Raw genomic sequence first — 27,225 nt, forward strand, 5'->3', positions numbered from 1 at the left:
ATGAACTTTAAAACGTTATTTGCTTGTGTTTTTATTGGATGAGTATACTTATGTGATGTTTTTTATTTGCAGGCCGAATCAGAAGTGGCTGCACTCAACAGACGTATCCAACTCCTCGAAGAAGACCTGGAAAGGTCAGAGGAGCGTCTCGCTACCGCCACAGCTAAGCTGTCAGAGGCTAGCCAAGCTGCCGATGAGTCTGAACGGTAAGTGCCATACGCTGACCCACTAATCTGTTATTTTCCACTTTTGTTAGCGACCGGCTTTATGGTCTCAAAATTGTGGTTAACCACTTTCGTATTAAGAATTTGGACAAAGATAATATAAGGAAATATAATAAATAGATGTTTATATGCATAACAAAATGATGCATAGTCCAACTAAGTATGTAAGTTTTCCTGTAAAATTGTAAGCATTGCTGAAATATTATAGCGCTAGTATAAAACAGCGCTAGAAATATTACAGATAAATTTAGATTTTAATATAAATTTATAAGTAAAATAATTTGAAAATATATTTTAATGATAATTAAAAAATCATTAGGACTGTAATCTATGCATTTTTAAGGTTATTATACTTCTAAAATTACTTAGTTAATACTTTTGGCATGTGTGTTTCTTTGGTTTATATTTTCATCATTATTTCACTTTTATTTTGTTTCACTTGTTTTGTTTTTAATTACGTACCATTTAAAATAGTTGATCCTTTTATTTCAATTCTAGTTTCGTTTTCGTGTTTAACGCTGTCTTTAACTTTCGGTATAGTTATTTCGACCTCATACTATTCGATGTTTTAACCCGCATGTGTTTGGCCCTGCACTAACCAGAATACGCAAGGCCCTCGAGAACAGAACGAACATGGAGGACGACCGCGTCGCCATCCTGGAGGCTCAGCTGTCCCAGGCCAAACTCATTGCTGAGGAGTCTGACAAAAAATACGAAGAGGTGAACGCCTGTTTGTAACACGTAGTATGCTTGAAGATAATACAACAATTAGTAAGAATGTAACGAATCTTAGACGAGTTCTTTTATTTCTATTCATCTTCGTTCGGATCTTATAATTGCTGTTTAATTTCAAGCATACACACATGAAGAGAAAATGACAGTCATGATGAAATGTAATGCTTTTCAAAACAAGTTTCTTTAAAGATTTTGTTTCTAAATCTTTTACTTGTAATAATTTATGGCATTGTGCTATAAGTTTTAATGTTGTCATTTTCCCATCAGAATTAGTTATAAGCGAATATAATAGCGGCATGTTTATCGATTCTTCATTTTCAACAAGAAAATGTCCAATCGATGCACGCTGCCTTCTCTTTCAGGTTTCGAAATCATTGTCGCTTTTATGTTTAAACTCTATGTTCGTGTTTGCATGTCTTCTAATCTAAAATTCGGGTCACCCTTGATTAAATCTTTGAACAATTTATTGAACTCGATTGTTACGGCATACAGTGCCCGCAAGGTTCTGGAGAACAGGTCGTTGGCTGATGAGGAACGCATGGACGCCCTTGAAAACCAACTCAAAGAAGCCAGATTCTTAGCAGAGGAAGCCGACAAGAAATACGATGAGGTCTTTGAGTTGTAGTGTCGTTTGTTTTACTGTTCGCTTCTGAGTGCAACACGCATGATTTGGTATCTACTGAGCTGATAAGTCTGTATTTTTATAGCTACATAAAGATTCATTCGATTATCCAATTACCATAATAGAACATGCCATGAAGTATGTTCGAAAGATTCAAGGCCTGCAGCAGCCTTTTTCATAAATCATTACATACCCCGTTAACTTTGCGATGTTCCGAGTGATATGCCGATATAATAGACTAACATGTTTAGAGTGGCTTTTAATTGTTTTATTTGATTCTAATAAACTCCCAACTGACTTCTGACTTCTCCGTATTTGTGTTCCCTGTTTTTGTACTAAGAAATGATAAGTGTACTAGCGCAGTGAACGTAGTCTTATTAGTGATGTTGTCACAGATACGCTTGATAAAAAATCGATAAGGTATCTTACGTACGAAGTTTGAAGTAAAGTATTGAATAACATGTGCAACATATGGCTTGAATTGTCCTATTTCCCCTGACATATGACCCTGTGTAATGAAGGCAGTTACAGTCGAGCCCTAAATGGTGTCGTATCGTGCTTGACCGTACGTTTCTTTGCCTTATAAGGAGTAACCAGTTCAAGTGTGGCATACTTAGTTACATAAGTCATGCTGCCTTATAGGACTCATGATTGCCCAATATAGGCGATTGACTTTTAAAGTGACAATTATTTAATTGGACGCGCTTGGTCACTGCAATTAAATATTATATTCTACCGCATCCATGTTATTTGCAAATATGATAACGTGTTACTAATGACATGCAGTATCGTGAAGCAACTATCAGAAAATTAGTCATCATTCCTATCAAGTTCCATTTTCGAAATCCCCCATTAAAAATTTTTGTAGCTTTTTCGCTGCCTCTTCAAGGAATACCGTCCATCGATTAGGTGTATATTTTATGTTTAGCTAGTACCTTTAAACAGGATATTAAACGATGTGAAATCTCCAGGTGGCCCGTAAGCTGGCCATGGTTGAAGCAGACTTGGAGCGCGCTGAGGAGCGAGCGGAGGCCGGCGAATCGTAGGTTTCCTTGACGTTACGCCGACGGTCATCGCAACAATCAACGTCTATTGACTTGCAAATGTCTCGCATACACTGCAAGTTGCTTAGTTCCGCCAGCGCCCAATGAACATCCTAGGAATTTAATTACATATCTATGTTAATGAAGTGGCTCCGTTCGAAGACATTTCTTTAGCGCAAATGTAATTAAATCCGTGGATGTTTGGCAAAGCTGCAGATTTATATAAATGAATGCGACACATAAATTTCAGTCTCCGCGGTCCCCAAGACGTTGATTGTTCGAGTGTACCTTAGGCTCGTTTTGTTTTCGTCACAGTTTTGCATGGTTGTTTCGCATTCCTAACATTGCTACACCGTAACCAGATTTACCCACGTCTTCTAAATAGTATCTCCGCTATTTTTGCATGTCCCATTTTAGGTCTACAAGGGCGAGCCGGCTGTGTTCCAGATCGCTTAAGTTTATTTTAATTAACTGGTAGATCGATATGATTTAATTTTTAATTTTACTCGTACAGGAAAGTAGCGTTCAGTTTGGTATTTAGATGTGTAAAGACGCTATTTTCTTGTACCTCAAAAACAAGGGTTGCCCCATCTCATGAATTCTATTGTAATGTATAATAACTGTCATGTCCATGTGTCAACTAAATTTCTCTCTTCAGTGTGTGTCCTCCGGTTACACGTAGGCTAGGTCGTTAGGAAATATGTGTGGTATAGGGAACTTTTCGTTTTCAGATATGCACCGCATTACACCAGAATTACTGGCCGTATGCGTGCCGCACATATGCAAGCGCACACATCACTTAGCGATAAATTTAATGCACTAGATAGCACTTAGATTTTTTCTTTTAAATTTAAACGACATATTTTTTAATTCTAAATGTTTTGGGACAACCCTCGTTTATATTTAACATGAGTTATGTCGCCGCTCTCGACTCCCCGCTTGTATTCCTTTTGATGTGTGTCTGTTTGCTTTTTCACTTTTAGCGAAACCGCCTGATCCAGATGTTTTGTAATAAAGAACTATCGTTTATTGATTGTCCTACCCCTTTTGTTTTCTTATCTGTTAATGCTTCCTAAAACATTTTACAAAGCATACAGAACGTACTATATGTATAAACCGAGACAAACCTTCGTCGCAAAACAACAAAAGCGTTCGAAGCGAATACATGACTTTTACAACATTTAAAACTAGTCATGGCAAATCTATATCCGTAACTTCAACCAATCCCCATCCTAACCTCAAACTTGCACTAAGATCAGGCGGCATTAGCACGCACCACAAGCGTAAGTCACGAGCGGCGGGTAGTGTTGTGTGCGTGCGTGTGTGTACTAACGCTCGGCCGGCGGTAGGTGGCGCGCAAGCTCGTGCTAATGGAACAGGACCTAGAGCGCGCCGAGGAGCGGGCTGAACAGAGCGAATGGTAAGTCTCCAGGCCAGAGTCAGGTATGGTCTATAGACTGAAGGGTAGAGTAGCAGTAAGCCAGAATGGGGGTAATAACAAATAAGATAATGTTATTTCTTTTCTATAAAAATTTTAGTTTTGAGTAAAAAAGTTTTGGATTCTATAATATCTCGATCGTGGGAATAGCAGACACAATAGATTTTTAATAATTGTTATGCGATAGCCGGGTGCCGCTTGGGGATTGATAAAACGAAGGAACAATTTACTCTACTTTTTATATCCGTCAACAAACGAGAAGACGTCACAAGCCACTTCCGATCTGTTACGCCAAAAAATCCCGAAAATAAAATTGTAAACAGCAACGTAATGACGTATTCTTGTTTGAAATAGAACTTTCCAGAGAGACGGAATATCGTGACAATGTTATTCAAATTCGAATCTCAGTTTAAAAATTCAAATCTAGAACGTGTCTAAATTTTGTTTTTCGAACCATAGACGTAGGAGGGTCGTGAGTCGTGACTACTCGTCACGTCTTCCATGTGCAATAGATGTTTCGTCTCTTTTATAAACTGTATAACAATTTATAACAGTATTAATATAAGCATGCTTAAAAACTTAATTAAGAAGCTTTCATTAAACCTAACTTAGTTTTAAATTTTAATGCCCTTCTGGCTACATTCTCAGATAGTTTTACCAGCAATGGATAAACATTAAAATCATATTTTTACTCTGAAACTTGTTTTGTAATTGCAATGTTTTTTAAATTGCATCACTTAAATTCTATTAAAATTTCAATGAATAATGCATCAATGTATGAAATTATAAATTTGATTCATATTAAACAAAAAGTTAAAACCAATGTAGTTTGCGGTTTTCCTTCTTTTCCACGATTTAATTGTAAGTTTGTAATATTCCAGCAAAATCGTCGAGCTTGAGGAAGAGCTCCGTGTTGTCGGCAACAACTTGAAGTCTCTGGAAGTCTCCGAGGAGAAGGTATATTTTATATTAATTCCTTAGTAACTACCGAAGATAAAAGAGAAGCTAGATTACTGAAATGAGAATCAACAGCTAAATAGGCTAAAATAATCGAGATATCATTAAAGTTTTATCCATTTGATAGTGCAGCACCAACCAGTATTGAGAACTCAAGAAATTAGCGAGTTTGTGCGTTTATTTTATCCGATGTGCTCAATATACACAGGTAATGTGAGGAATGATATCACAACTTTCACATAGAAATTGCTTAAGGCATGACCGTTCACAGACTCAATCATATTTCGACAATTTACACGATATTCGAATTAGTTCCATCATTCACGAACGAGTTAAATGTCTCCTCAAAAGATATTAGACAGAACGCACCTACCGGTTTTATGAACATTATCGGTAATCGGATAGAACAACTAGGTTATATTAGTTATAGAGTAATAATGTGCTATTCCTAACAGGCTAACCAACGTGAGGAGGAGTACAAAAATCAGATCAAAACCCTCACCACCCGACTAAAGGAGGTGTGATGCGAACGAGATCGGTTCATTTGTGCGAGTGATTGTACGCTTGCCTAACTGCATTGCCGCACACTTTGATATTGTCCATGTCTTTTTTAAGAACTTCCATTACATATTAAGCACCCAATAAGGTCATTCAGCATAGACCGGTTCTCATAAAAAAGATATGGAACGTAGCCTCAGTATTTTAGCCCCTAATGATTTTACATCCTAGATGTTGTGTATAACAGTTTGAAGTTTTAGTTACTAGTATCTTTATGTTGCCGAATCATCGGCTTAACATTGCGATACTGCATGGAGTTGTCGTTATTTTATAATTTAACAAATCACAGGCAACCCAAAGGGAAGAGACATACGAGGTTCAAGTAAAACTACTCGACGCACAGCTCAAAGAGGTATGGAGGCGGTTCCTAGGTGCGGTCGTAGGCTCGCTCATGCTCATGTAGTCCTCGGACCTGTCCTATAACTGTAGGCGCTCTTGTGCTAACATCAGGGCTAGATCGTTGGTGTAGGCTCGTGTAGTCGAGTGGCTGTCAGCGGTTGGTGCTTCATCTATGTACTGTATTATAGGTTTATCCTTCTACGTATATATCTCTGTACTGTATATTATGTGTATTTCTTGTCTGTGTTGTGTTCGTACCGCTTGAGTTTTGTCTTTTGTGCATTCGACTATAACTTTGAATTGGGAGGATTTGACCCCATAACGGTGGATATTTTCTGCCATACTTGTCGGTAATCGATACAGCGTGTAGGATCACAATACAGACTGGCATGTGGTGGCTTACCATTAAGTAATCAGTCCTGTGTGGCTAGGCGATGGCGTCACGCGAACACGTCGAAGATCAAATCCACACGCTCTCTGAGAAACTGACGCAAGTAAGTTGCTTACATCACGGGCGTACAGTGCACCTTTAGTCGAAGGGCCTTTTCACATTAGATGACGATAGTAGCAAATATTGCTTGAATGACGATATGTCGCCAGATGTGAAAACGCCCAATGGTGCTTGATATCACATACCAACACAGATGACTAGCACACTGCACTGTATGGCTACAGTTGAAAACATTGGTCACAAATTACATTCTCATGAAGATCTATCTACCATCAGAGAAGTTACAAATGAAGTGACCAAAGTTTCTAAAAATTGCACATTAGAAGTCATTGCTTTAGTATTGTCTCGGGGTAACGGTGTATTGTTGTTTAGATTTAGTGGGACACGACACATCACCGCATTTGGTAAAGGTAAAGCATGCTGTGTCGCTTTGTGTTCATGTATAAATGTAAATATGGTTTGTTTAATACACAAAATATTTAATTTTAAAATGTTCAATTTAATTCAGATTCAGAGTTTGAATTTACTAAACATTTTGCATGGCTTTAATTTTGAATTATGATCAACTTCTTTTCTTTCTGTGATGTTGTTACATCTCATGATTCAGATGTCTAGTTTATATCGATTTTTTTTTCGATGAATTTACTGTTTAAAATTAAACAAAATTTTAAAAATTCTTGAAGATGAATAAAGAAAAGAAGTTGGTCAGACATAAGACAGATTATAAAATGTTCTTCAAAACTTTTCAGGCTGAAGCTCGCGCTGAGTTTGCCGAGCGCTCTGTCCAGAAACTCCAAAAGGAGGTCGACAGGCTTGAAGGTAATATACTCAGTTCAAATTTAGAGTTAGGTCTAAAAGGTTATCAAAAATCTCTTTCCAAGAAGATCCAATACGGTCCTACGAAATCTTGGAAATTGATTTTCTCAATTATATTTAGGGCACAGATTTAGGAATCAAAGTATTTAAAAGTAATATTTAATATGAGTTTTTAAGTTCCGACAGATTCGAAAATTTTGCAGTACAGCATTTCGGTTAAGTAAAATCTCTGAAGTCAAGTTGTAACACGTTTGAGAAATAACAAACGCTTAAACATCGCATCTAAATCTATCAGCCATCTGAGCTGTGTGTTCAATCAAAGCTGTACTATAGATGTGAAAGCTTATTTAATATCATTCCGCTTAAATTTTAGCTTAATTTTTTCTTTACTTATTTTCATAGTAACATATTTTTAATTATTATTTCGCACGAATGTGGATGACGCATCAAAATGTGATTGGAGATTATTTTTGATCTTATCAATTCTGATTTTTATTATTCATTATTCAATGCCTACGTTGCATTATATTAAAAAAATGTATATGTAACTTCGTTTTTCATTGTTGGTGCATTCTTCACAGTCGTATCTGTATTTTTTTCGTTAGCATGGATTTTAAATGTGTCCTGCTAGTTTGGTTGCTCGATTCTCGTCGTAGCATTCCTTTTAAATGTGATTTTGCATGATTGTTATTTTTGCCTAACTCACTCGATACGAATTAACTCAATGTAAAAGTTATTTAAATAAAGTTTTAAATTTTTATCTTTTTATACTTTTGAAATAATTAAAATAAGTGCAAGCATTCTAATTTTTTACAAGACGGTCAAGAAGTTCTAATTTTTATTTTCTGAAATAGAGTAATCTACATAAAAACTCTAAATACCTATAGACAAAATATTGAGTATGTTCGTATCGGTGGCTGTAATGTGTGTGGACTCACCGTGGCCGCGTCCGATCTTGCAGACGATCTGGTGGTCGAGCGCGAAAAGAGCAAAATACTTCAGGAGGAGATGGAGGCCACGCTCCACGACATCCAGAACATGTGAACGCCCTATAACACCCGCCCGTTACGCTAACCATCGATATCGTTAACACAACGCGCTACATCCCTATAACTGTCAATGTCAGTGTTCCCATAGACGACCGCTTCGATTTTCAAATTTTATCAGTTGACCGTAGTGTACCGGGCGGATCTAGATGTTAGAATATTGCCAGCTGCTTTTATGTAATAGAATGAGTATTAAGTACATACGGACGCCCACTGCCATGTGCAATTTTTTAATTCTTACACGATTATAATTTTTTTATCGATAAGCTGGCACAAGTGTTATTCCTCATGAAGCTCACTATTTAGAGGAAATCTAAAAGTCATTATTAGTTCTAGTTACGGCTGGCTTTTACTTGTAATATTCGACATTCCACTAAGGGGGACCAACTCGTGTACTCGTTACTAGTGTATAATTTGCATCGACACATTCCTCTTTATGAATTAATTTACTCATTCGTTTAGCGTTCTTATGTTCGAGGAATTCACTTTTTGCAATCATGAACTTTTTTATTTACTTAATTATAGAGAAGATTAGATTTTTATTTAATGTGTGATAGTAACACTGGATATATTTATGAGTATATGCTGATATGAAATAATATTTTATATCGTTTCGAGTATGATTCTTTGTCTCGTGTCATAATGCAGATTGTTGTTATTTATTGAATTCTCCGTAACGCGTTTGTAAGTAAATCGTTGAGTTAATTGTACACGTTTATCGAAGTCGTAGAGCTGGCAACACGCGCTCGAAAGCACACCGGCGCGTGCGCAACACATAATAAATTGCATTTTTGTATTACGAAAATGAAACGAACAATCGAGGGTAATCCGTTTTTTTTAAATGTTATCAATTAATAAATTAGATAAGTTTGTGAAAATTAATTTAATGATTTTTAGAGTATTCTAACACAAGTGTTTATAAATATATTATATTATTATTTTTATTGTGTTGTTTTTACTAATTCGTTTGACCTATCACTACCCCTACCGTCTCATTCTGATTCCATCAGCTATTTTATGTTTATCGATACACCATTTTAAAATATTCATCGATCATTGCAGTTAAAATTTCATCAAACTTTCAAATTAATATCGCGTCATATTCGTCCTTGTATGTATATATATATTTATCAGAATCATCAATAAACATCATACATCATATTATCAAACCATGGGACATTGAATCGGGGGTGGACCTGAGTTTCTAACGAAGCACCTAGCCCAGTTTTAAAGCATGTCCCCCGAGAAGCCGAAGGCGATGCGGACCGAAGACATCCGACGACACGAAATAGAGATCTCCCATAGAAGCATGGAAACTGTAAAGCATGATCACGGTCCGCGATGGTTTGAAGTGTCCCTCGTGAATAACGGACGAGGCATGGATGTGGGAGTGTTAGCATGCGGCCGGCTCCGCGCGCCCTCTAACCGTGTCGCCTGTCGCAGATGACCTCATCGTCGAACAGGAGAGGTACAACGACATCGGGGACGACATCGACGACACCGTGGTCGAGCTCATACCCGGCGTCGAGATGAGCTCCAGACAGATCGCCCAAATCAAGAAGGCGCAGGAGGAGAAGGAGGCCGCCAAGAGAGAGGCCGAGCGCAAGGCCCAGGAGGCCGCGAGGAAGGAGGCCGAGAAGAAGGAGCTGGAGAGATTGGCGGCCGAGAAGAAGGAGCAAGAGAAATTAGAGGCAGAAAGAAAGGAGGCCGAGAAAATAGAGGCTGAAAAACAGAAGGTGGCAGCGGAAGCCGAAGCTGCCGCAGCGGCGGCCGCGGCTGCTGCACAACCACCCGCGCCGGCCCCTCCCGCCGAGGGTGCGCCCGCCGCCCCGGCTGAAGGAGCTCCCCCCGCCGAAGGAGCTCCGGCTGCACCCCCAGCGGAGGGTGCTCCTGCGCCAGCTGCCGATGGAGCCGCACCTGCAGCCCCACCGGCCGAAGGTGCCGCACCACCGGCGGAGGGGGCTCCTGCCGCTCCTCCTGCCGAGGGTGCGGCCCCTCCGGCGGAGGGTGCTCCCGCTGCTCCTCCCGCGGAGGGAGCTCCAGCAGCACCCCCAGCGGAGGGAGCGGCACCACCCGCGGCTGCGCCTCCGGCAGACGCCGCTGCGCCCCCGGCGGAGGGAGCTGCGCCCGCAGCCCCCCCGACCGACGCGGCGGCGCCGGCACCGGCGGCCGATGCGGCCCCAGCGGAGGCCCCCGCGCCCCCACCGGCCGACGCCCCGGCTCCCGCGCCCCCAGCTGAGGCCCCGCCGGCGGCACCCGCTCCCGACGCCGCACCGCCCGCCGAAGCCCCGGCCTCCTAAAACAATAGATGTAGTTCGTTCGTTTTGTTCCCAAAAAACGATTCATCATTCGTGCTTACTATCGGCGAATAGGGGAACAAAACTAATATAGTCGTACGGTTTTTTATATTCTCAACATCAATCATCATTCGCGTAAAAATTCCAGAAATGTAAAGATTAGTCTATTTTAACAATAATTGATCGTAGCTGATGGAATTCGACGTTTTAACACTGCATGGGTGTAGCGTACTAACAGTGTCGGGTTACGTACTGAACGCGTCGGTCTCCGCAGACGATCTGATCTCGGGCAAGGAGCTGTTCCACGAAATGGGCGGCGAGCTGGACGTGGCTTTCAAGGACCTAGAGATGCCCGGCGCGACCGGCCGGGTGTGCGACCGGTGCACCTGCTGCCACTGAGCCGCCTCGCGTCACTCACCACGCATTTACACCGTAACACACCCATATACATAGGAACACGGACGCTTTTAATTGCATGCAGTTTTAAAACACGCTGTAGCCGACGCATGGCTTCGGAGTAACAGAAGAGCGACATGTAAGTTTACGCTGAACTAATTCGCTTCAAAAAACTTGACTTGGAAGAGTATAGATTCTTTAATGATAGAGGACTAGTTGAAATTGTAGAATTTATTGGTACACTTGGTCGATGTTAAACACCCGATGAATGTGCAGACGAACTCGTGGCCGAGAAGGAGAAATACAAGGACATTGGAGACGACCTCGACACCGCCTTTGTGGAGCTCATCCTCAAAGAATAAAATTCCAAGTGTACAAACGCGGGCACATGCGATTCACTATCTGTATAGATGTATTTACTTTATATTTTATACTCCTAATTTAAAGTAATATCCATTATGTTATGGCGGTATTTATTTTCAATTATTATTAATAAATAATTTATTATTGATGTTGTTGCATTTATTTTATTCCTACAATGAACTTTTAATGCGATGACTGAGAAGTTTTCTTGAATCCAGTTCAAAATTTGATTATTTATAAGAGTTTGAATTTCACAGCATATTTAAAAATTAAAACCTCTCTGTCACCTGGTGATGGCTGTTATGACTACCTAAGTACCTACGCACCTATACTCCGCTCGCGAGCTTCTAGAAATTGTTTTGAACGATGCTCCTTGTTTTGATCCTATCACTCTTTTGTGTTAATTTTTTTCATTTTCATTGCCGGTCAACAAGCCTCCGATTACTCGGTGCTCGCGTTCGGAGTGTTAACTATAGTTTTTATGAAATTAGTAGTTAGCTGCTATCAGTTATTTCTATGTATGTAGTTAGTGTAGTGCCTTGCTATTTATAGTTTAGCTTTTTATTTTGATTTGCTTGAAATTGTTTCTGCTGAACCTGCAGTACAGCTTCCAGGTTTTAAGAAAGATTAAGCTTTAGAATTGCTCTTAGATAAGTAATTAAATATACTTAGTAGGTATAGAAGAAATAATATTTTCATGAGAAGTTAATGAAGCAATTCATATTAGAGGACAAAAGAAGGTTTAAAGAAATAGGCAAGATCCTAGAAGACGCTTTCAGTAGCGTCAATAATTCAATCCTAATTACTTAAGATCGAATTATTGACAGAATAAAGTTTTAAATAAGAAAATTAAGCAAGAGCACTAAGCTAAAGAAAATAAAGAATAATAGAAGGAAAATAAGAACAAATTACATACTTGAAGGAAGGTTTATAATTTGAATTAAACTAAATGGAAAGGAAAGATAATAGAAGATTTTCCTGTGGTAGATATAGATTGCCAATCATTCGTGCTTAATAAATTTAAGTTCGAATTGTTGTCAGTCTTACAAGTTTTTATTAATGTAAGTATAATATCCTAATAGCCCAGAAACGAAAAATAGCAATAAGTATAAAAAGATTTGCGAAGAGATTCTGAGTATACCTACACAGTGAAGGAATCACTGAATAGGAACTAACCATTCTTACCTTTATCCAAGTTACTGACTACTGTCATTTAAGGTTTATCTTCAACTTTAATGAGTGTAAGCGTGTAGTTGACAGTTTTAATAATAAAGCCTATAGGGAATACAAAAGCCTTTGGATAATCTATTATTTCATACTTTCTATTAACATTACTAACTGGCGATAAGCAAAACATTACTAACCCTACTAATATTTTATTCAGATGAGGTCGTAGAAGAGAGGAGTAAGTACAAAGCGATAGCTGAGGAAGTGGACCAGACTTTTGCTGACTTATCCGGGTACTAACGGGCGCCATCTTGTTGTCAACATGGCGTTGAAGAGTCTACAAAATGAAGGGAGATTTGCTTCGTATGATTTGCTTTTTGCACATTGTATTATTTGAATCTTTTAGAAACCCTATAAAATACTCTAAAATTCTAAGTAAGTATTATTTAAAGTCATTATTGAATGTTATGATGAAAAATTTTTAATTATGAATGTGCCTTTTAAAGGTTTGGTCTGCTGCTAAAAAGTGTAGGCAATAAATGGAATAGAATAATATTTGTGGATGTAAGAAATATCTACGGTTATTGAAATAGAAGTATGTAAAATATTCAAACATAAAACTCACAATATAAAATATGAGGCCAGAGCTACGCTAGAGTTAGACTAGCTAGGCTAGTCTTGAAAGAAATTCGATGTTTACTGAGGAACTAAATTTAATTATATTATGTACTACCCTAAGGTCTATCTCCACGTCTACTTTTTAATAAAAGTATCTTATGAATGTATTGTATAGAGACCCAAAATGGTATACTTACCTACAGTAAAAGAGCTAATCACAAAACTATGTGATTTGTAACAGAGCCTATTACAAAGTAGGTGATATTCCTGAAAGGATCGGAATAATTGAAACTATTTAGAAGCATGTACCTGAGTAAAAACACAACTTGAGGTGTTTTTGCCCACCTGCTTCACCACCTATGCCACCGTATTTAAAGTTTTTAATAATATTTTAACCCATCGATCGTGGAATAACGAGACACAATAGCTTATCTATTGTTATCGCGGCCGGATGCGTCCGCTTAGGGCTTCATGAATTGGGTAAAAAAACATAAAGCGTGCTGAACGCTGCATTGCAATGCAGTTTTCTGAAGACATACGAGAACGCGCCCTGTTTCGCAAGAATTATAACATACTTGAATAATGTAATCTCTTGCTATAATTAAAATCTATTAACGATCTATTTTTAAGTTTGTATGTATAGCAATTTGGCACTATTTCAATTTCATAAGTTTGTAATATCTCACTCATTTGAAAAGGGTTTCTTTTAGTATAAGAATGCAATTCTTGAACATAACGATACCTGATATAGTGCGAGATTTCTCGAATGGTTTTAACGTCACTGCCTTTAATTTGCAAAACGATGCAGGCCATAATGTATCAACGATTACTTTAATTGTTTAATAATTTAGAATTCGTACCTATTTCCATTCGAATAATACTCTCTTGTATATTTTTGTATGGGCAGTTAATTGTAGTTTTATAACTAAACATTCCAGTTCTATTCAATATAATATTACATAGGTACCTAATCCATATTTGCATCAACTTTAAGAGTTTGCAATCAATGTCTGCTATATATGTAAGTGTTTAAGTTCACCTATACTTAATTGGATGGTAATCAAGCAGCTAAGGTTTTCTGCTATTCTCATTTCTAAATTACATTAGAAGACCATTTTGTGATAATTCTGATTCATTATCACGTAGTTCTTGGTTGTTTAATTGGTAAAACATTTTCTATACTTAACATAACTATAATACAGTTTTCATACCACAAGTTCAAAATTTGGAATTAAGTAACTGTAGCCTTGCAGGGCAATTATAAACCATAAGACGTATCTTAAATGTGGTAGTATCTACTACCTATATACCTATCAGTAACTTTGTAAAAAACACGAATTGTTTTATGTTAACTATTTTGCGTAACAAAGTATACCTATTTTAAGCTGTGTACCTATATTATTAAGTTTTCTCGACTTTTTTCAATATAACGACTGCTTAATTTTAATGATAAACAGTAAGCTTTTTTATGGAATGTGTCCAAAGCTTTGAAATACTTCGAAGTGAATATACGTTTCTTAAGACACAGTTGTTATTTTTTTAATACTTACCTTGTATGCTTGTAACCTTAAATAGCAAGATGGAATAGAAAATGCATGAAATTAGTAGCGAGGTGTTACATAGCCATGTCGCGCGGCCAAATGCAAACAGTTCTAACTAGCCAAACCGTCTACTCGCGACAAAATATGCTACTGAATGATACAAAAGAACTATAATGTCAACATAATCAATATTTTTAACAATCATAGATGAATGAAAATGGACAAAATGAATGTGGCACGACATCAAAATATAAAATATAAGTAGGTACTTTCCAATCAGATGATTAATATTTTAAATGCAACTGGATATTTTTATCCGGATATAAATAATTAATATAACACCTAAATTAAGCTCACGATGAAAGGTGCAGCCTCGTGGACTATCAGTAATACCTACCTACCTGGCTACCTACCTACGTACTAAAGTAATATGTTTGTCGTCTATTGTATATGTTATTTGTATATCTATCTACCTAGGTACGCTAGAAGACTGATTGACCGATTGCCAATAAATAACGTCCAACAAATCGTGAATCATGGGATAATTATTTTGTGAATATAATCAAACAAATAGTGATCGACACATATAAAGATCTTGGCTCAATATATAATAACGAGCTTTTGTCCGCGGCTTCGCTCGCGTTAAGTAGTATTATTATATACAAACTTTCATCCCCTATTTTTACCCCTTGGAGGTTGAATTGATCAAAATCCTTTCTTAGCGGATGCCTACGTCATATCATCTACCTGCATGCCAAATTTCAGCCCGATCAGTCCAGTGGTTCCGGCTGTGCGTTGATAGATCACCATGTCAGTCAGTCACCTTTGAGTTTTATATGTATATAAAGAAGAAGAAGATATATAAGTAATTAAAATAAAATATAGTAATAAACAAAAATTCCGTAAATAATAGCCGACTCAAAGACTAGATGTTAAATTTTGTTTCATAGCAACGGGTTTATTGCCTACGTGAGAATGTAAAGCCTTGATTACGTAGGCACCGTATATTTTGCCACGATAAAACTGTATTACCTCCTTATCTGGAATCTCCATATCGAAATTCCTCAAAATCTGATCAGTATTTTAAGCGCGAATAGTAACTAACAGAGAGATAGTCTTTCGAATCAATGATATTCGTTTGGATGCTGGACTGGCCGCAGGGCCGGATTATATTTTTAGGGTAGACAACAAGGAACCTTTATAGTTTCGATCTGTCCGTCCGTCTGTCTGACCGCGGTTTTGCTCAGAGACTATAGGACCTACAAAGCTGTAATTTGGCATGAATACACATATTTATGATGCCGACAAAATGGTACATATAAAGTCTTAAAAATAATAATTTATGGTACCTCCCCTACACATCAATCGGGGATAAAATTTTTTTTCGCGACGATCCCATCGTGTGGGATATCGTTGGATAGGCTTTTTAAAAATATTATGGTATATAGATCATTAATTTCTGATTTAGGGATCCATTTGAGAAATATTAAGATTTAAATCGGAAAAAGTCGTTATAGTCCAGTGTCCCCCCGCCCTTCTACCAGCTAAACCAGTGGCCCCAACCTTTTTTTCATGCGGGCCACATGTTTTGGTCTTGGTGTCGCGAGCCGCAACAAAAATTTTTTAGGGTTAAAAAATAACATTCTTCAAAATTAACGATTTAAAAGTGGAATAAATTTAACGACTATCACGTAGACTTTGCGTAATTTTGCCGGTGGGCGTGAATTTCAAATGTCCCGGCGGGCCGCGGGTTGGGGATAGCGGAGCTAAACGGTTGTTTCTGGAAATGTCAAAAAATTCACGGCAGTAGGAAATCTGCTGAATTTAAAAGGAAAACTATCACGGCTAAGATGACTTCATTAGTTATTGAGTAATAGTAGATCAACTAAAAAAAATGTATTCGGCGAAGTATAAAGGAACTTTTCATTCAAATTTCTTTGAAAGTAACTGAGACGATGTTGTTAGTAGTGTTAAACGCGTTATAACTAGCGGTACTACGGAACCCTATATTGCGCATAGCCCGATACGCACTTGGCCGGATTATGAGTATACGCTACTTTAATTTTGCCGCCCCTAGGTACAGGGCCGGTTCTAGCACTACCAGCGCCCTGGGCCAGATTTCTTCGGCGCCCAGGTTGTTGATAGTGCTGAAAAAATTTGGCGGCTCTTTTGTTTGCCTTCAGCACCCCTTTTATCCGGCACCCGGGGCGGTCGCCCAATTTAAAATCCATTCAGATAAAATAAATCACCCCCCAAGCCTCTACACAACGTCCCCATATTTTTTTCTGGGTCCCACGTCGCCCCCCTTTAGACCTTCAGCGCCAACAAGGGGGCGTTATCGCCCACTTTGGGAAAGGCTGTGCCAGACCCCAGAGGGAGATTAGATGAATGAATAAATAAACAACAAAAAAAGCCAAGAAAACTGAGCAGTAAGAAGAATAATCCGTGAAGTTTTATTAAATTACCTAAAACTATAATCTAACTAGGCACTTAACCCAAAAACGTAAGAAAGTAATGAACCCAACCCATCTTGTGCAACCCATCTATGATAAAAACAATCATCTAAAACCAAAAGTGGATTTTTGAACAGCTTTATTTTAAACATAAAAGGAAATGGTCGTAAAATTCTCTACATACCTATGAAAATAGGCAATCAAACTACAAAGGATCTGTTCACCGCCTACCATACTATTACCATTTTAGGTTGTCCCGAAATCTACAAAGTGCATTATTTAACACATTTCTGAAATACTACTACAAATTTTGTGTACAATGCTGAAGAATCCGCAAGAAGAGCGGCATGCGTGGGCGCAGACGGTCGCGCGGAATCCTGGATTTTGGCGCCCAAAATAGTCGGGCGGGCGGCGGAACGCGCGAGGGCGGCTCAGTGCGTGTCGCTCCGCCGTGTGAACAGCCCGCTAGGTGAGTGCCAGACCCCTCCGGACCTCCCGGACCCCCCCGGAGGTCTGGACCCCGGTGCAGTGCAGTGGACCACGCTTGGTGTTTGTGCTAACATAGATGTAATGTGATATCGGCGTGCCCGCCCGGATTCGGATTACACGGCTGAAAATAGTGCGCCCGCGCGTACCTATTTGCGTTCGGTATTTATTTAGCGATATGAGGAAATTTGGCTCAGATTTTTATTTAGCTGACATGCTCCGTATATAGCTTGAAATTGGGACGCGCAGGTGTCCTTCCAGTTCAAATCCGAAATAACTCGATATTTTTAACACGTTCTAAAGTCGTATCATATGACTGCAGTCAAGTGGATTTTGTCTCTTTTCATATTTTAAGTATTTATGATAGTTCATAGTTATTACATAAACGACTTTTGAGCATACAACGAAGTGGAGTGACTTATGAGTAGGTATATAACGAAGTGGAGTATCCTTCATTAATCTAAGAATTTATTACAAGTACTATTTTTCAAAAGTATGGGCAGGTTTACACTATAACAAACAATACAAAGTTAACTACATTAAATAATTTCAAAGCTTACCTGGCACTTGTCGATCGAGTCTTATACCTTCCGTCATGAAATATTTTCAGGACACACATTTTATTCCTAGCTGTAACTTCTATAGTTTAAACACTAACATTTATTAAAACCCTAACATTTATGTCAACAATATTCTTAAAAAAATAGATAATAACATTTATAAAATGCATAAAAAATTACAATTATTCAAACATTTTTGGACTAACAGTAAGTAGTATGCGATCTCCAAATTAATGATAATAAATCGAGTTACTTCTGCTTACTGTGTTATTAGCTCATCATCAAACTCACACATGGCATCAATGCAGCTCAAAGGCTGACCTTGACCTCAAGGTCAAGGACAAAACTTGAACCTACCACTTAGGTACTTTGCCAAGTGGGTAGATGGCGAAAACTTCAATTAATGCATAACATTGATCATGATGATGATGCAAACTTAGGCACAGCTGATTTGATATTTTTTTAACAATTTTTGTAGGCTATGACTTCCAGCACCTAAATATTATGAATTTTACCTGAAGTTTAAAATCTTTAACGTTCTCATGTCTGAAAGTTCGTCGGTTTTTAATAATAGAGTAAGGTTCAAATAGTTACTTTTTAGATTTTAATTTTATATGCTTACTTAAAAGGCTACCTTAGTTAGATATTAAACAAAGTTCTTAATAAGTTCTATTACTGTTCAAATTAGTAGACCTATTGATGACGCATTTTGCGTCTAATGGAACGTAGACAGATCTTTAATTGAAGTTTAGATGTGTACATAGGTAATTTTTTTTGTATTTATCGTTAGCTATTGTTTCTAGTTTGCATTTTGTTCAATATTAAATTACATATCTCTTGACAGCGGGCCAAATATATAGCAGGCGTCATGCATTTTGCCCGTTACTGCCCAAACAAACAGCGCTATAGTGTATATTAAAACTACACGGATTACGTATGTTCTATTTTTGAATTTGCCCACACTCTTTACTGGTTCGAAATTTAAAACGCGAATAGAATGTTTTACGGTTTGTTTTAGCGGGAATAGAATGTTTTTATGGCTTCGGGTGCAGTCGCTAGAATTTTCTTGGCTCTTCTACTCTACCATTATTATTGCTAGTGTAATGACTAATGAATAATGATAGATGTTCAAGTAATTAACTTTACATGTTCTAGGTATATTATCTGATTTTAGAATTGTTTCATAGTTAGTTAGGTTTACTTTAAAAATTCTATGCTTGTTAAAAAGAGTGCTGTCTCTTTCTAACCTATTTAAGTCATATCAAAACAAATTGCAATACTTCCGATACACTCGACCATGCGTATGCAATATAAATACAATGCGGAAATAACCGAGTACCAATCATTGTAAACAAACGAAAATTACATCAGTGAATCAAACAATCAAGGTTTATAATGAGGCTGGTCACTGAAAACGAGTGGCCAAATATCATTTACAAGGCTCATGAGCGGTTTAATGGGCATTCTGGCGATGGTCTGGCCGAATGCCAAACACGTACTGTCAGCAACACAAGTGCTGCATTCATTAGCTATATACTGCCATTTACACTGGTGGTACACTCGTTAACTTTACTTGTACTGTCAGCCACAAATGTGGATAACATTGACTGTATAACTACATGCCTGATTTCCGGAAATTATAAATATATTTTAGACAACGAGGACTAAATCATTTAGTTTAGAGCAAAATAAAATATCTGCGAAGCTTAGTTAAGAAAGTATGAAGCTTTATTTTTATATATTTTTAAATGTCCCTACATGTTAATACCTAACCTTTGAATTGTCAGTGCTTTATATGGAAGCTTCTTTGGGTTATACTAAACATCCCCTATCTTAATCTGACAGATCCGACGACAATTCAATATAAAAAAAAAAAAAAATTATCCACCACCTGAGAAATCTGATTTCTTTGCCATGATAACTAGACACCATAATATGTCGGAAGCCTATACAGAGGATTCCACACCGCCATTTTTTTCATACAAACGTTGTCCCCTGTTTCCTCCCTGGATAATGCTAGTAGAGTTATAATTTTTTTCCTGAATATCTACGGCCACTAATACAATGTCCCTATGTTTTCTTTTTTTTCATAATTTAATTATTAAATAAGATATGAACGTTCAAAAACCTAAAAAAATGGCCAGATTTTCCGCTGTGTTCAAACGTCCAGAAAACAGATTTGGCTAGATTATACAAAAAAAAGTAAAACATAGGAACACAGCTCAAGCCTTTTTTTAATCTTTAATGAAAAAAGTACTTAAATCGGTTAAGTTTTGGAGAAGGAATCAGGGGACAACGAATCGTTGATTTTCTGGATTTTCTGCAGTTGTCTCTATCGCGTTCTGCGGTATAGGCTTGAGGTAAGGGAGACAGCTATAGATATTACACGTACTTTTTTTTCATTTCTCTAGCCCCTGGTGTATCCTCTTAATCTGGCACGCTCGAGCTACTCCCGAAATCCCCTCTTCCCCTCCGCAACTATTATAAAGAGCCATGTTTATAAAAGCATGCTGCATCATTTTGGTCCACTGCATTTCTATGTAATCAATGTAATATCAATTATTAACTATAAAAAATTACCGACTCCTGCCTTCTTTCCAGGCCAGTGGCGTATTTCTTTTCGACCGGACAGTAAAAACAAAAAGCCGCCACCATGGACGCGATCAAGAAGAAGATGCAGGCGATGAAGCTGGAGAAGGACAATGCCATGGATAAGGCCGATACCTGCGAACAGCAGGCCAGGGATGCCAACCTCCGTGCTGAGAAGGTAATACAAATGTTTCCAATACATTATCTGTGGTGGCAACTGGCAATAACAGCTGAAATTGATTATCTTATATATTTAAAAGAGCAATTCTTGTATATAAATATATAATTGGAATCTCGGAATCGGCTCCAACGATTTTCATGAAATTTCGGGGGCGATAAATCGATCTAGCTAGGAATCATTTTTAGAAAATGTCATTTAATTCGTGTTTTATCGAATACCGAGCAAAGCTCGGTCACATAGCTAGTTATTATTATTAGACATTGGTGTCCCACTGCTGCTGCTGGGCAAAGCCTTCCCTTTTTTCCTTCCACACGACTCTATGCCTTGCTGTGTTAGGCCACGTTTTATATACAGCGTCTGGTTTGTCGCGCCACCTTTTCTTAGGCCCCCTGTTTCGCTGAAATCGATAGTTACAAAAAATATATTAAGAAACTCATTAATAATTACATATTTAAATCTTAAATATACAGGGTGTAACAAAACTAAGTGATAATACTTAAGGGTGTGTACGTGTTCCTTGTAAAGAGTTCACTGTGAAAGTAGCAGAGCTGATAAGACCATTTTTTTTTTCACTTTTGTATGAGCAAGCGCCCCAGCGTCACGAGTTTCCCCATACAAAAGTGAAAAAAATTTTTGGTCTTTCAGTGCTGCTGCTATCACAGTGAACTCTCTACAAGGAACACATACCTTAGTTACTTAGGTACCTACTTAGTTTTGTTACACATAATTGTAGATAAATTGATTCATAGGCACCTACATAATTTGGTCGGTTTGTGAAGTTAAAGATTAGTAATGATCCGTCGACATAGTATAGCCCGACCAGATTCTCTAGAGTCTAGATTTGTCTGCCGAGGAAACTATTTTTCTCACCTCCGGGCCGAAAACGTCAACTTTCTTCCCGCTGCGCTTACCGATGTTGCGGTTTTCCGCCTCCGTCGATGAGAAAAATAGTATACGCACCATGGGCAGTAAATGTTTGCTGACTTCGGCTTCGCCTCGGCCAACAATTACATGTGATCTGAGATATATTCCTTTACCTGCCCTAGGTGCGTAATGTACTATTTCTGAAAGGTAGCACAATACTCTTCGTGATATGTTACCGTCTGCATCAGACGATAGGAGAATAAAAAAAAACTTAAAATCTACACTTATCTTTAATTTCTGTTTCTCCTTGCAGGTGAACGAGGAAGTACGCGAGCTCCAGAAGAAGCTCACCCAGGTCGAGGAAGACTTAGTCCTCAACAAGAACAAGCTGGAGCAGGCCAACAAAGACCTGGAGGAAAAGGAGAAGCAGCTGACGGCGACCGAGGCGGAGGTGGCATCCCTCAACAGGAAGGTCCAGCAGATTGAGGAAGACCTCGAGAAGTCAGAGGAGAGGTCCGGAACCGCGCAACAGAAACTCCTGGAGGCGCAGCAGTCCGCTGACGAGAACAACCGGTAAATGTCGCCCTTAATTATACTGTTACTACATGATGCCCGCTACTCCGTTGCGCCAAAATTCTGTTATCGCGCGAGTACCGTACATTTTTCGAGATAAAAAGTATCTTATGTCCTTTTCCGGGACAAAATCGGTTCAGCGGTTTGGGCGTGAAGAGGTAACAGACAGACAGACACCTTCGCATTTGTAATATTAAGTATGGATTAGGGCTAAAATCCCATCGTTATAAAGTCGTTTCATAATGGCCGTATCCATGTGTACGGTGAAATCTCCAAGACTAAGATTTTTTTAAGATAGAGCTATTTGAATGGTAAGTGATTTGGACTACTTTCTGTATCTACAAAATGTAGAGTTTCTCTGTACTTTCCTTTTGTGTGTAAAGGTACGGAAACGTCTAACTTCGAAACAAGTTGACCTTAAAACCTTGAAATTTAAACTCTATATTTCTGGAACGTAAAGTTATTAAGAGTAACTTTAACAAGTACTCACCTAGTTGTAGTTAGCAACTTCGTAAAGGTTAAAATTGAACTTGGGCATTGAATTCACAAGTGTAAACGTGTGTGTTCGAATATAAAGGTCTCGGCCTTCTAAAATTAAGAGCGACTTAGAAATGCTTTTATAAAAACCTAAAGTCACTAACTGAAGACTGACGTGTTTATAAAAGAAACCTTTAAATAAAAGCATTTTGGTGCTTTTGCAGGGATTCGTTGCTCGTACATTAATATAATGAGAAGTTCTATTGAGTACATACACCTTACATAACAATAAAAATCTCCTTATCGCGTTTGTGATCTTGCTTAGAAGTTGTCTGGACTTACTTTTTGAGTTCGAATCTCGCTTTGAAAAAATGTTTTCAAAGCGACAAACTTTAACAAGTGACAAAAAATATGATCAGTGCGCCAGATCTATTGCCAGTCATGTGCCGACACGACTTCCTCTCAAAAGCAGAAACAGATGCGCTGTTTCTTTTTTTCAAGATTAAGAGGTAACTGACAATATTTGTTTTCAGTATGTGCAAAGTACTGGAGAACAGAGCACAACAGGACGAGGAGCGCATGGACCAGCTCACCAACCAGCTGAAGGAAGCCCGTCTGCTTGCCGAAGACGCTGACGGCAAGTCTGATGAGGTAAGCACTTACCATGTGTCAGAGAAGTTGATTTATTGGTAGTTGGTGGACCTGCGTAATTTGGTCGCGTTATGTCAAACCAAAAAATAATGAAGACTGTAGTATGTACAGAAATAGTTGATATTTAGACGAATTCTAAAAAAGGCACTATTATAGAGTAAGAGTTATTTAATACTTTTTAGTTCATATTATTATTTATTATTGTTTTACCTTGGAAGTCGGTTTTAATTTTTTGTTAAAAATAATAATTTTCTTTAAAAAACTGGATCTGACTGAACCGGGAACACAGGAGGGTCATAATTCCTCAAAAACGTATCACGTACTTCATTTATAAGTGCCCCTTTTTCATCAATGTAAACACATAATTTTAAAAGGCTTTCGATGGTTCAATTAAAAAACCAAAACAAAAGTATATGTGTATACCATATTAGCTTATTAGCTACGAATAATAAACTACTTATTAGGGAGATTAATCAGTTTACTATAATACGTCATTGAATTTCTTCACAAACACGTATTCGTGTAGGAGGCATTTGATGTTCAAGCCCACCCCTAGAGTCCTTAGACCGTGTTATGTACTACGCCTAAATTAGCGGCCATTGCTTTAGCTCGTTAGTTTTATAGACCTAACTGTGCCAACACTTTCTGATAATAATTTGTAGTTATATTTCTTACACATTTTTGTTAGATATATACGTTGTATAAAAGAAGAAATTGTTGAAATACTTTTGTGTTAGTAAAAGTTTTACTAAAATGTGCATTCAAATACTTTTCTGGGCATGCTTATTTAAGTTTGAAATTAGTTCAATGTAATTTTTACTGCACGTATTCCACTTTGGCACTGATTCAGCTACGAATAAATTATGTCTCAAAGTTATGACCCCTGGATACAACAGTTTTACTGAGAACTCTTTAAATTAGTTCTAAGCATAAATAAACCTGGCCAAACCAGAAAAGAAGTCTATACATCCACACTCTATCCACACTTTACTTTTAGCGCTTCTTTCAGACGAACGGCACTTGCCAACGGCAGATACAACTGCAGCCGTTGACAAGTGCTGTTCGTCTTTTTTTTTTTATGAAATAAGGGGGCAAACGAGCAAACGGTCACCTGAGGGAAAGCAACTTTCCCGTCGCCCATGGACACTCGCAGCATCAGAAGAACTGCAAGTGCGTTGCCGGCCTTTTAGGAGGGAATAGGGTAATAGGGGAGGGTAGAGAAGGGAAATGGGTAGGGGATTGGGCCTCCGGTAAACTCACTCACTCGGCGAAACACAGCGCAAGCGCTGTTTCACGTCGGTTTTCTGTGAGCCCGTGGTATTTCTGCGGTCGAGCTGGCCCATTCGTGCCGAAACATGGCTCTCCAACGTCTGTAAGAAGCCTTAGAAGCCTTAAAACTTTGTTATAAATAAATTAATTAATTAATATCTTTTTATTTAAAAATTAATACACTTTTTGAAAGTCAGAAGAACGTAGAATCTACGGTGCCTACCACCGGTTCGTGAACAATATATACAAAATTAAGGAAACCTAACTCTTCTGCTACCAGGTATCACGCAAGCTGGCGTTCGTTGAAGACGAGCTGGAGGTAGCTGAGGACCGTGTCAAGTCCGGAGACGCCAAAATCTCAGAACTTGAAGAAGAATTGAAGGTAAGAGATAAGAAAGAAGAAACAGATAAGAGATAAAAATTGCAGAGTAGCTTAAAGTAAAAGAAGAAACAGATAATACATAAAATAAATATGCAGAGTAGTTTAAAGTAGAAGAAGAAACAGATAATAGATAAAAAATAAGTATGCAGAGAAGTTAAATAATTCAAATCGAAAAATAAATTGCGGGGAAAATAAAAGGGAGGAGATCTACAGGGGGTAAACAAGGAGCTCCTATTACCCGATATGTTTCAACAAAAATACTTATGTAAATATTTCAGAAAGTTAAAAATACACATTAATCTTAAAAGTGTAAGTATACTAATGTTGTTTTAACTTTCTAGGTTGTAGGTAATTCCCTTAAATCACTCGAAGTATCCGAAGAGAAGGCCAACCAGAGAGTAGAGGAATTCAAGAAGCAGCTCAAGACTATCACATCCAAACTAAAGGAGGCTGAAGCCCGCGCCGAGTACGCCGAAAAGACCGTCAAGAAACTCCAGAAGGAGGTTGACAGGCTCGAAGGTAAGTTTGACAGTTGCCGCCCGTCCAAAATTGACAGTTTCTTCAGGTATCAAGAGTTAATTGCTAATTTAATATTGTCTCTCTTCTAATCATAACTTTTATAAATAATATTTCTGGATAAATCAATTATTAAAATAACTTTATAATATCTAACATTCGCTTTAATAAATTATAAAATAATATAATAAAAAAAACTTAATATGAATCTAATTTTCTTATTAATATCGGATAGGGTCATTCATGACTTATCGAGTAACCATTTTGCAGACGCATTATTCAACGAGAAGGAGAAGTACAAGGCGATATGCGATGATTTGGATAGCACCTTCGCCGAGCTTACAGGATACTAACCCACCCATAGATCTAGTTTAAATCAATACCGTCCATCGATATCCAAGTTATCCAATCATCGTCTAGGACCAGCCTGTATATACCAGCCATACATACGATTATTACGCATCACATTCTCGACTGAACCGTTTCAACTTTCAAAACCACCCTCAGCGTAATAATCCTATGCTATTCTTTCAATTTTTATTAATTTCTATCTTACTAACGTTATGTAAGCCGTATTCGACACAGGAAATTTATTCGCTAGGACTATTTCGAAATTTGACATCTTAGCCCGGCCGCACATTGTCCGAATTCTGATCAGAAACAGTTGAATTTCGCCGGACCGCCACCCCGCACACTATCCGAAATATCCTTCCGGCGAGTTCGCGCTCACTCGGCTCAGTACAAAATGTAAGAGACAGCGCGGACGTTCAACTGTTTCGTATCAGAAATTTCGGACAATGTGCGGCCGGGCTAAGACCAGTAACTGTCAAATTTTACATTGTAGACGAATTATTTTATTTTTGTTTGATCGACTGTGCCTTTAGTGATATTTAAGGGATTGTCATTAGTCGCACCTACAAATAATAGTATGTTATCTAGCATTTCTGACAATTCTTTATTATTACTTAAAACTACCCGCTTTCTATGTTGTGACTAATCTATCTTTTGCTTTACTGCTGCCACCGTGGGCCAATGCTTCCAAGGTACTACTTTAATCACATAAATATCTTATAAAATAATAAAATAAAGCTCTCTTCTGCTTGCGCTATAATATGTTTTATAAAATCTAAATTACTTCTTAAATAACAATAATGTTCTAATTGTACTCAAGATCATTACGACTATCGTATTTTGTTAATTTTTAAAGTGTCTTATAAAGTAGCCGCTACTTCATTGGGTTTTAATTCTTGGGTGTTATCTGTTAAGCTATTTTCTCTCTCTAACATATAGTGTTGGAGAGAGACGACTGATTTGGCTGCTCATATAGTTTGGAATTGTTAATTTACACGCTTTATGTGGTCGACAGACGAACTGGGCATCAACAAGGATCGGTACAAGAGCTTGGCTGATGAGATGGACTCTACTTTCGCTGAGTTGGCCGGATACTAGACTACCCTCACACACAAACACATTCACACACACGCAGCGCCGCTGCAGCCGCCACACAAACTTTTCGTGCTTGTGGTGTTAATATTTATTATTATGTAAATTTATTTACGATTTTCAATAAAATTATTTATAACTTGTATTTTTTATTTTCGTAATACCCGCCT

General features: G+C 38.0%; 2 protein-coding genes across 21 annotated transcripts in view; both read left to right on the forward strand.

The window, feature by feature from the left end:
- LOC121734175 (tropomyosin-2) overlaps positions 1–11,433 on the forward strand; it is a 38,250-nt gene extending 26,817 nt beyond the window's left edge. For 3 of the 18 annotated variants that reach the window (XM_042124627.1, XM_042124629.1, XM_042124628.1), the window contains 7 exons: positions 73–206; positions 1,452–1,569; positions 2,553–2,623; positions 4,944–5,019; positions 5,475–5,537; positions 7,117–7,186; positions 9,673–11,082. In XM_042124627.1, the coding sequence (XP_041980561.1) occupies positions 73–206; positions 1,452–1,569; positions 2,553–2,623; positions 4,944–5,019; positions 5,475–5,537; positions 7,117–7,186; positions 9,673–10,529 (1,389 nt within the window). In that variant the 3' untranslated portion in view covers positions 10,530–11,082. Of the gene's footprint in view, positions 1–72; positions 207–826; positions 945–1,451; positions 1,570–2,552; positions 2,624–3,973; positions 4,045–4,943; positions 5,020–5,474; positions 5,538–5,866; positions 5,930–6,347; positions 6,411–7,116; positions 7,187–8,144; positions 8,298–9,672; positions 11,083–11,198 lie in introns of those variants that run through there. The other 15 variants (XM_042124631.1, XM_042124637.1, XM_042124632.1 and 12 more) reach the window with 11 other exon arrangements.
- Positions 11,434–17,392: 5,959 nt separating this feature from the next.
- LOC121734178 (tropomyosin-1) lies at positions 17,393–27,200 on the forward strand. Of its 3 annotated transcripts, none has more exons than XM_042124646.1 (7): positions 17,393–17,533; positions 20,712–20,877; positions 22,058–22,317; positions 23,328–23,445; positions 24,995–25,096; positions 25,438–25,615; positions 26,979–27,200. In XM_042124646.1, the coding sequence occupies exons 2-7, from the start codon at positions 20,764–20,766 to the stop codon at positions 27,059–27,061; spliced, it is 855 nt and encodes a 284-aa protein (XP_041980580.1). In that variant the 5' UTR covers positions 17,393–17,533; positions 20,712–20,763; the 3' UTR covers positions 27,062–27,200. The 3 variants fall into 3 exon arrangements, with proteins under 3 accessions (XP_041980580.1, XP_041980581.1, XP_041980582.1); XM_042124647.1 differs by lacking the exon at positions 26,979–27,200 and adding an exon at positions 25,883–26,193; XM_042124648.1 differs by lacking the exon at positions 17,393–17,533 and adding an exon at positions 17,622–17,712.
- Positions 27,201–27,225: the final 25 nt, after the last annotated feature.

The sequence above is a fragment of the Aricia agestis genome, chromosome 15 (genome assembly GCF_905147365.1).
Source record: "Aricia agestis chromosome 15, ilAriAges1.1, whole genome shotgun sequence".
In the NCBI taxonomy this organism is placed as follows: domain Eukaryota; kingdom Metazoa; phylum Arthropoda; class Insecta; order Lepidoptera; family Lycaenidae; genus Aricia; species Aricia agestis.

Bases quoted from the DNA above. Each gene is read 5' to 3' on its own strand.
- LOC121734178 (XM_042124646.1), top strand. From the start codon at position 20,764: ATGGACGCGATCAAGAAGAAGATGCAGGCGATGAAGCTGGAGAAGGAC. The intron at 22,318-23,327 runs GTAAATGTCGCC...ATTTGTTTTCAG, and splicing joins TCCGCTGACGAGAACAACCG to TATGTGCAAAGTACTGGAGA. The intron at 25,616-26,978 runs GTAAGTTTGACA...TGTGGTCGACAG, and splicing joins GGAGGTTGACAGGCTCGAAG to ACGAACTGGGCATCAACAAG.